General features: G+C 37.6%; 1 protein-coding gene across 1 annotated transcript; it reads right to left on the bottom strand.

Annotated features, from left to right (window-relative positions):
* Positions 1 to 800: 800 nt before the first annotated feature.
* LOC131931121 (uncharacterized) lies at positions 801 to 8,294 on the bottom strand. Its single transcript, XM_059287827.1, has 6 exons — positions 7,892 to 8,294; positions 4,149 to 4,654; positions 3,446 to 3,640; positions 1,953 to 2,060; positions 1,570 to 1,655; positions 801 to 1,176 (listed from the first exon to the last, which is right to left on the bottom strand). The coding sequence occupies exons 1-6, from the start codon at positions 8,023 to 8,025 to the stop codon at positions 928 to 930; spliced, it is 1,278 nt and encodes a 425-aa protein (XP_059143810.1). The 5' UTR covers positions 8,026 to 8,294; the 3' UTR covers positions 801 to 927.
* Between the last annotated feature and the right edge of the window lie 2,319 nt (positions 8,295 to 10,613).

Below are 10,613 nucleotides of genomic sequence, written 5' to 3'. Positions count from 1 at the left end.
ACCACATGACCTTACAATATTTTTTTACCCAGATGCCAAATGTCCAGTTTGATTTGATCAGTCGCTAACATAAGCCTAGTACAGGGGTCGGCAACCTTTTGAAGCGGAAGAGCCAAAAGTTACAATTTTCAAAATTTCCCTGGTTTTAAAGAGCCACTAGCATTTTTTTTTCAAATATTTTTTTTTATTAAGATCATTAGTATTTGTTCAAGGAGCTGGAGAGCCCCATCTTGATATCAAAAGAGCCGCATGCAGCTCATGAGCCGCAGGTTGCCGACCCCTGGCCTAGTAGAGTGACATGTCAGACCAATCTCCAGGGTTTGTGTATAATAATAAAACTAAAACCCAAAACTATTTTTTATATGGTGTCCGAGTCCAGATGTCAGTGCCAAATATTTGCGATTTTTTTCAAACATGGCCAAAAAAGTGTTTATAGTTGTAATATAAAAGAACTCTGAATCCCTTACGGTTTCAAAAAAAAAAAAGAAAATTACAATAAGTTAGCACAGCAATTTAAATAAAATGCATTGGAGGGCGGGGGGGGGGGGGGAGAGAGAATGTGTAAGCTATAGTTTTTTATAGGTTAATCTGGAATTGTGTTTGGCCAAACCATCATCCATGCACTGTCATCAATACAACAATATTACATACATTACATACTCGTGCATGACCTTACTTTGTTGTAACCTCTATAGACATTGCATTTTATTTTTATTTATAAACTGAACACACATGCTTTCAACACAATTTTATTTTTGTTTTGAAAAATCAAACATGATAAAATCAATGATTTGGACCATTACTAAAATCTTTGTAATCTGTAAGGTTTAAAAAGTAAAATTATTACTTGTCTGATTTATTTCTTCTTCTTTAACCACGAAGTAAGAATGCTAAAATGTGAATGGCTGTTTTAAGAAAGTTCAGGTACTAAAATTCTCTAAGTGAATCGATGGTAGGTATGAAGAAAACAGACTCCATGTCATCGATACGAATGCCAACTGTGCCATCAAGGAACAAATGCCAGCGTGGGTCAAAGAGTATCATGAAGTTCTTGGGGGTCAGGCAGAACTCTAGGTCTATGTTGAGCACCAAACCCTCGGGGCCCAGCCCGATGTAGCGGGTGTAGGTGTTGGTCGGTGTGTAGAAGAAAACGTTGGTGGTGTTGCCGTGTACATCCTAAGAAAGATGGAGAGTAAAGGTGGAGGGAGGGGGGATAAAAAAAATGTGATAAACAAACATGTTTGTAGGTATGATTGAAGAACTAGGAAGTTTAATAATGTAGGCTCAAGAGCTAGGATTTTGGATTCAATGGACAAACTCTGATTCACATCAAATTATGCTTCAAGTTAAAAATACTTCATCGAACTAGTCCATTCCATGTTGGTTGCAATAAACTAAACAATTAGGCCTATTATATAACTACCTGCAGATGTCTAGTTAGTTTAGGCTGATTAAATGTCTTATAGGATTTTAAACTAAAGGTTCAAACACTGGTCTATGTGTACTAGACCAGAGATTTTTAACAATGATAACAACATGCAATATGGACGTTCTAATGACAGGGCTTACCATGACTTCTGCAGCATGCCTGAAGGGGTGGTTACACGAACCAACGATCTGCACCATTAGGATAGTTGATGATGTATTGTAGTCACCTGAAAATGTGATTAAATTAAATAAAGAAATATCCTTTAGATAATTATACTCTCAGTACTGTGCACATTGAGGGGGTAGTTAGATTTGTATGTGTTTGGTTGGGAAATACAGGTTACAAATGTTAATAACATACAATTTAAATTTCTTAAAACAAGTCAACAATTTTTTGTATATACAGTGTGGAGTGGTAAAAATGTGTGAAATCATTTAAAGGAGTGCCCTTTAGTATGTCTGTGACGAGTCATAATGCTACAAGTAAGTAAAATGTCAGAACTAGTGTACAAAGTTCCACTCACTTTCAAACTCATCTGGCATCTGTTCGAATGAGCTCAAAATCTGGTCAAAGGATCGTTCCATTAATAGCACAGCCTCCTTGTGGGCATCGCAGAACTTGCCGGCCCTTCCTGAAAACATACAATAATACATCACACAACATGCTGGCTTTAATTAAAAACATACAATAATACATCACACAACATGTCGGCTCTCCCTAAAACATACACGGATACATAAAAGTCTGACAAATGATTAAAAATATTTTCGTGCTTTTTCAGGTGCTTAGTTTCCATTAGCCATTTTTTCTCCAGAGTGAAGGGGAGGGTGGTGAACTGTTTTAAAGTATATATATATATATATATATATATATATATATATATATATATATATATATATATAAATATATATATATATATATATAAATATATATATATATAAATATATATATATATATATATGTATATATATATATATATATATATGTAACGAGACTATTTGCCTGTAGTGCCAAATGTTAACGAGTTCTGCTCGACAACGCCAAATGTTACCGAGTCTAACCACTCATTCTACACAACATCGACCACAGTATAGATACTCGAAGATGCAGGTTCGCTATTGATCCTTTTATTACATGAATCAAAGAAATGCTTCACAATAATATAATGAATCAAAAGGAATGCTTCACAATAATAGTCTGAATCAACTGACCCCCAACAGTCCTCACTAGTCTTCACATAACTGAATGCACATGTCTATCGTCCTTCTTAACACAATACGGCTAACCCGTTCAATAACCAACTTGATACTGCCTCACTGACTGACTGATCGAGAGAGAGAGAGAGATATATCGAGCTCAGCCGTCGCCTTCCTATATATCCCCTTCGTATTCGTAATCGTATTCGGTTCTATCATAATCGTAATCGTAATCGATTCTAATCGTTGCATCAGAATGTTAATTACGCCGCTTCTGTCGTACAGTCCGATTTAATAAGCCATCTGCATCCTGTCACATCAAAGTTGACAGACCGTATTGCGTTCTTATCGTATCGCTTCCCAAGATACTACGCCTTGGCTTTCTGATCGTTATCAGCCAACACCTGTGTTATTGCATCAGTCGTGTCAAAGTTGACAGCGCTGTACTGCGTTATGTCTCTGGTAACTTCCCCTAGTTACATATATATATATATATATATATATATATATATATATATATATATATATATATATATATATTCTGTATAATTCGTTTTCTACTTTTCATTCATCCCACCCTGGGGGGATGCCTCAGAGAGTGTTCAGGTGTAACAGATTCATTTCTAGGTAAAAACATTTTTTTTAAATATATTAAAAAATAGAACTATAGGGATTCTTAAACTTTTGCTCCTAAAATGTATCTTTACATTGAAAAGAAAAAATTAATATACCGGATTTAAGGTAATAATTACTATGGAAATAAAAATGTTGTACTGAAGTACATGATAAAAAGCTATTCACAAGTAATTGAAAATCTTACTGCAGAATTCCTTGTGTTTCTGGAAGTCTTGGATTTGACAGTCTCTGTTGCAGTAGTAGGTACAGCTGCATCGTGAGCAGGTGAGCAGCTGAGTGCTCACTTTGTCACAAGAGCTACACTGTCGAGGTTTGAACTCCATACCCTGCATGCTGCCGGCTATTTCTTCAGCTCGTTGCTGTCTCACACTTTTCTTTCCTGTAATGGAAATTAATCTTGTATTGTTTGTATAAGTAAAGTTCCGGTTCAGAATCTGATGTTCTATGGGGCAAGTGAAGTAGAGTTCATCTGTTTCTATAACCTCAGTATATAAAGGGATAGCGTGGTTAGAACTATGCCCAGTCGCCTTTACTTTCCCTAAAGTGAGTTAGGTAACCATCAGAGCTGGGTGGACTCATGGACTGTCTAATGACTTGGACCCAGATTCGAGCTCAAGACTTTCGAGTTAGCAGTCTAGCTAAATAAGGTGGTATATAATAGTTGTGAAAATAGATGTGGTATGAAATTAGGGAGTACTACTATTGTTAAGTGTTTAAAATTGGAGATAGTCAGTATACAGATGAAAGATATAAATGTAATTTATTATTTGATTAATAACATGATATGTATTTTATGTGCAAAGCTAATTACATAGACAATGAAGTGGCTCACCATTAAATTTGAGAGTACTCAATTTAAATCAATTCAAATTTGCCATGACACTAACCTGGAACATTAGTTGCTGGTCGATCAGGCTCTGGGAAATCTGCAGAACGACATGAATCCTTGTTCACGGGCACCTTGAAATACTTGGTTTGGTTTGGATTTGATCCTGATGTCTTTGATTTAGTCTTCCACCATCCTTCGCCAAAGTCACTTGGAGTATCTAAGGCTGCCTTTGTTTTTTCTGTGTTTTCCTGTTTATTTCCGAGTTCCCCAAACTCTGTCTTTAGCTCGTGGCTGTATGTATCTTCAGATTTACCTTTTCGTCGTCTGTTTTTGTTTCTCTTCTTTCTGTTCAGATTTTGGCGGTGGAGGGACCCGTCTGCCTGAGCTGGCACTGTCCCCGCAGGTGTCCTGTGTCCGTCACCTGATGCTCCAGGTAATGTTACAATAGCAGCCAGACGACATCCCTCACCTGGATCATAAGAGCGCGACTTGCTCATGGCGATCAACTGGCACTGCTCTAGGTGAGCGGCTCGGTCCAGACGTAAGCACTTTTGTGAGCAGTAGCTGAAAGGGTCAAGAAAAATGTACATCTCTAGCCCGACACAGAAACGCCAAATTATTTACTCATTGTCATCTTGTCCTTTCTGTGCCCAGCAGTGTTTCTACCAGACTTTTCTACGGGGAAAGGGGAGCAGTTTCTTCCAAGTATCTCTTCAGGGAACCCCGAAGAAAGTCTACCGCCCCCCCCCCCGAACAAAATGGGATTTATATAGAAAGTATATACTTTTAACAGTGTCCGAACCCCCCCCCCCACCCCCCGATAATTTCAAGTGCCCCCTCCGGAGAAAAAGGTCTGGAAGAAACACTAAGTGGGGGCGCGGGCAAACTAAAATTTCCGGGGGGGAGGGGGCGGACACTGATGTAAATGAAATTATATATTTTCTATACAAATTCTATTTTGTTCGGGGTGGGGGTGGTAGACGTTATTTTAGGGGGGAAGGGCCGGCGCTACCTATAAGGCGAACTAGGCCGTCGCCTAGGGCGCCATCCTTAGGGGGGCGCAAAAGGTTTAATCGCTATTATCAAAAAGTACCTAATAATTAATAACTTTTATAAAAGAGTAGCGATCTATTTCGGCACCCTGGACGAACTATTAATTTTGCACCCCATCCCAAAATTAGGTCTATATAGGCCTATATTTATTCGCGATGTGGTGAAAATGCAACCCCACATCCCTAATTTGGAAAGGTCGGGGCGCTTTTTACCAGTCACTTTGTCTTTTTAATTTGGTGTCACATAATTGATGTAGAAAACGATTAACTAAGTTCGTAATTTAGATTTCGGACATTTCAAGCGGTTTTTCTAATTTAAATAGGGCTTGTAAGTCTCGTTTTCTCTGACTTTGAATTAGAAATCTGTCCTGGTGTATAGAGTTTTGTAATGACGGGGTGTTCAAAGTATTGTAATTGTTTGGTAAGTTTTGATGAATCGTTTAGATTTGTTAGTAACGGCGGAAGACTGTTACTGATATGGTATGATATAGGTATATAGTATCGAAGTGTTAAAGTGTCTTAATTTTTATTAGGCTGTTTTGTAGATGAAGTTCTAGAGGAATCTGGTAATAGAGAAATGAGAATGCAGGTGACGAAGTATCGTACTTCTGGAGTTCATGAGTATTAATTCTTGTGGTATTAATGTATCGAATTATAGACTGTTAAAGTGTATAGTAGGTCCAATGAAATCGTTGTTAATTGGGGGTACCGTTTGTAGAGCTTGGTGAAGTTAAGCGAGTTGGTGTCTGGTTCTTAAGCATCGGGTCTAGACTCTAGTTATGTTTAGGTATCGAAGTTTGATGTGTTGTGAATGTAGTAGATGGGCGTTCTCTAGTTGAAAAATCTTTAGTTTTTTTTAGGAATCTATCACTCTTGAGGTATGAATATATAATATAATAGAATAGAATGGAATTTATAACTAACCGTAAACTATGTTTTTTCTCAAATTATATTTTTTTTATATTTAATCAATAAATCTAACAACCTCTAATACAGTTACCCGTGTTTGAATTTTTAAAAGGCGTCCCTTTATTTAGGGGATCCAAAATTTTACACAAGCTATCGATATCATACAGGCAAATAAATGTATGTCATCATAATTGAATAGAAATATGTTATAATAAAGCTACCGTTTTTAGACTTTCAAACAAAACCTACAGTTAACTTTTCAATAGGTAAAATATATTGTTTTTACAAGGCGACATAGCTAATATAAAAGATGTATAATTACTATTACGTAATGAAATTTAAAGCGTTTTACTGTGTTTTTAAAGCATGTCTTAGTTACACGTGGTTAATTTAGCTATTCTTGTGGAAGTTATATCCCTTGAATAAAATTTTTGTATTTGGATTTTTGAATGGGAGATAATTCGTTGCTTAACTTTACATTCATTTCAAACTTCTGCACCTTAGGTTAGGTTGACCGCTTACATATAAATACAACTTCAAGTTATTATTTGCTATTGTAAAAATTATATAGAGCTTACGTTCTAAACAAAATAGTTCGGTAGTTTTCTTTTTAGCATTATTAAGTTGAAAAACAGATACATCAGAAGTCAATGTAGATTGCAATACTTAATGTTAGTAGACATACAGTCTTAGTCGTAAATTAAACATCTAATTAATTGTCTTTTCATATTTTTCACCCTCTCATAAAGGAATCTATAACTTTTATAACCTTTTATTTTTAAAAAACAAAAAAATAATTACATAATCACATAATATAGACATTTTACAATTATAACTAAAGACAGTCACACTTAAAACGTGTAAGTTTCATTTTGGAACTCACCTTGGAAGGGCTGCAGAGAGCCCAACACTACAAGAATTTTTTTTCAGTGTTTTTTCCCCAGACTTTTTTCTCCCGGGAGTGGGGTGGGAAGCACTTAAATTTTCTAAGGGGGGGGGGGGGTATGTCGTAAAATACTAAGTAGACTCGTGGACTTAGCAACAATTTCAATAAAATGAGATTACGCTAAATAACATGGCGCCGGCACTGGGGGGGGGGGGGGGGGGCGTGGTAAGTGGGGAGCAGAGACCCTCCGGTTGGTTGAGGCCAGGCCTGGGGGACGTTCTGACCGGGATTCAAAGGGACGACTCGAAATATTATCCCTTCCAGGCATCTCCTCGGGGAGGCACCGCCCCCCCCCCCCCCCCCCGAAGAAAGTCTACCGCCCGCCCCCCCCCCCCCTCGAACGAAATGGAATTTATATAGAAAACATACTTTTGACACGTCCGCCCTCCCCCCCCCCCCGAAAATTTCAAGTGCCCCCCCCCCCCTCCACCCCCGGAGAAAAAGGTCTGGAAGAAATACTGGGTATAGCAGAGAGTAGGCGGAGATTTGTTGGTCCGCCGAGTTCAGTACATAAATTCCTAGATATAGATCTATTATGAAATTATTAATTCTAGATCTACATCTAGCCTACCCACTTTTTTGGATAGGCCTAACAACAAACATCGAGGCACTTTTCAGTAACATCTTCATCCAACCTCCCCCACCCCCCTAGGGTTGCCAGGTGTCCAGTTTTGAACTGGACAGTCCAGTATTTGAGCAGACTGTCCAGGATAAAATAAATATAAATACTGGACAAGTATATGAATAATACTCTGTTACCCCCCCCCCCCTTCTTCTGCTTTGAGGCATACATGAGAAGGGAAGGATGGAAAGGTGTCCAGTAATTTCGGAAAAAGGTATCTGGCAACCCTACCCCCCCCCCAACATAACCGCCGAGCAAATGAGACTACTCACCCGAAAGTCATGCACCCGTCACAGATGACCATCTGCTCCACACCTGTTTTCTTGCACAGGATGCACTTCCTTTGAGCCTTAGACCTCTCCACCTCCAGAAAACTAATGATGCGTGGCTTCTCTGGATCGACCATCTTGGCTGGTGTTCTAGTTATTGCCTGACCTACAATAATTGGTTTCTGCACAACGGTCAACTGATCCTGTGTTGTCCGGTTTTATAGTTGTGGTCTACACAGTCTGAGATTTCGTGTTGTCCAGTTTTTAATTGTGATGTACACACTAATAGACTGATATCGTGTTGTCCGCCCTAACAGAATGTGTTCTGCACACTGCTAGACTTCAGCTGATTCCCAGTTGTCCGGCATACACACTGGTAGATGATCCCGTGCTGCCTAGTGTGTAGCGATTCAAGCAGTTTTTCTCGCAAACCTTCGCGGGAAAAAAAAACAAAAACCACCGCGTGTTGTTTTTTTTAACGGCCACTTGTATACCCAAAAAAAAAGCCACGTGGGTTTTTTAACGGCCACTGAGATACCAAAAATAAAAATACGCCGTGCTCATGACGTCAGGCAACTCGTGTCACCGAAGTCTAGACGATCAACGTGTGGACTGGCCAGTGTCTGGACTGTGTTAGGATAGCATCCAATCAGGGTGGAAAGGGGGACGCTCGAGTCCTACAATGACTGGGTAAGGGTGAAACACGCTGTATTAACGTGTATAAGATGGAAATAAATATATTTTCGGACTCATCCAAAAATGAGGGGTGTTAGGTTGTTGGTATTCTTGTAGTAGACCAACGTGTATCATCTATAGTTTAACTCAGGTGTTACCAAAAGGCGTATTTTTACAACCCGCTTCCAAAAAAAAAATGGACATTTCTCGAAATAGTTCGGCCTACACATAGATTATGGAAAAGGTTTCGCGTTGATAAATGCATATAATATTATATTATTAAGCGATCCGAGTTTACAACCAGTAACTTATAAATTAAGAGTTGACTACACACGCCAATGTTCAAAACATTGTAGGCCTAGACCTACGGAATGGCTATGTATTATTGTGTAGTGTGAGAACAGTTCACCGAGCATTGTGCTCAAAGATTTAGTGCAGCCACAGTAGGTTTACACACTACAACACTAGAATGTGAGTGAATAAGTGTCTTCGTTTACTTTTACAACACTTGTTTTTTTTTCATCTTATAGATCTACATTATATTTTACACGAACGATTACAGCTATCCTTACCTTGTTAATAATCTTAGATCAACACTTATCCTTGAAAGCTAGTCCTATATGCAGGAAATAACTCAATACGACACTGCAAAAAGTATTACACTGTCGACTTAAAGGGAACTGATTCTTGGCTGATTAATCGGCTATTCTGACGTTTTGATTTAGCCACACCAAACCTTAACCTTCGATTTAACAAAAAAGTATTTCAAAAGAGATAATAAAGAGATAATACATTAAATCTCTAATATATACATATATATAATATTATATATATATATATATATATATATATAATTTTTGTATATGTAAAGAATCTACTGTCACGGCGTCTGATGTCAAAGTAACTCTCCGTTCTCGTTTGGCCTGATACAAGCGTTTCTTTCAGACTTTTTTCTCCTGGGAATGGAGGGAGGGGGGCGACTTGAAACTTTCGGACAGTTTTTCTTTCATACTTTCTCTCGGGGGGGGGGGGGTGGCGGACACTAGTAAAAGTATGTTTACTATATAAATTCTATCTCTTGGGGGGGGGGGGGGGCGGAAGACTTTCTTTGGGGGGCGCTAAGCGCCCCCCCCCCCGAAGAGATGCCTGGAAGAAACTCTGAATATGACCAGGGTTAGTGTGAACATCAGGTCTGGATCTAGCACCACGGTTACTGTAGCATACAAGAAAATTTTAAAATGTTAAAAAATATTAAACACAATCAACAAAACATTGCGATAAAATGTAATGGGTAAAAAAGTTTTAAAAAGTAACACGCTGCTGAGAAAATAACCATTCTTAATTTGTGCAAAAATAACACGATTGTCGTGGCCTTATCAATTTTCCGTACCAGCATATTCGATGATTTTTAAAACTTTGAAGTTCTATTTTGAGATGAAATGAAAGTATTAAATCAATCAAACGAATACTGGTTTGGTTAATCGAAGAGTAGGCCTATCTATTTTAAAGTATCTTAATAAATGTTTGATAATACATTTACAATATTTAGAATGCAATTTGATATATTTAATAAAAAGTGTACATATTTCATGTGGCTGCGGGTAAAATACAAATTTTCACATTCATGAGGGGGGATGGAGGGGAGTGGAATCCACAAATCAGTGTAAATTGACAAATATGAATTGACTAAGCACCAATATAATTAAATATCGATATTTGTTATAAGCTGTCCAGCAGCTCGTTATATGTATATATATATATATATATATATATATATATATATATATATATATATATATATATATATATATATATATATATATATATATATATTTATTTATTTATTTATTTATTTATAGATCACAGAAAATGGTCCCATTCAACGTGTACTTAAAAAGCTGCGAAGGAGTGGTTCGTTTACATAACTGAAAGTATTAAGTGGATTATTTTCTGAAACATTTTTACATAAAATATTTAATTAATTAGACTAAGAAGCGTCACTCCGTGTGAAGGCAATGGACTAGAACTGGGAAAGGCACCAAAGGTTCAA

The sequence above is a fragment of the Physella acuta genome, unplaced genomic scaffold, assembly GCF_028476545.2.
Source record: "Physella acuta isolate Inbredline_101_S28 unplaced genomic scaffold, ASM2847654v3 ptg001894l, whole genome shotgun sequence".
Lineage (NCBI taxonomy): Eukaryota > Metazoa > Mollusca > Gastropoda > Physidae > Physella > Physella acuta.
Note: the sequence above shows the minus strand (reverse complement) of the source record. Positions and strands in the feature narration are given on the sequence as shown.

Coding starts and splice junctions, on each gene's coding strand:
- LOC131931121 (XM_059287827.1), bottom strand. CDS start 8,025: ATGGTCGATCCAGAGAAGCCACGCATCATTAGTTTTCTGGAGGTGGAG. Junction 4,655..7,891: donor GACGGGTGCATGACTTTCGG/GTGAGTAGTCTC, acceptor TGACCCTTTCAG/CTACTGCTCACAAAAGTGCT. Junction 1,177..1,569: donor GGCATGCTGCAGAAGTCATG/GTAAGCCCTGTC, acceptor CATCTTTCTTAG/GATGTACACGGCAACACCAC.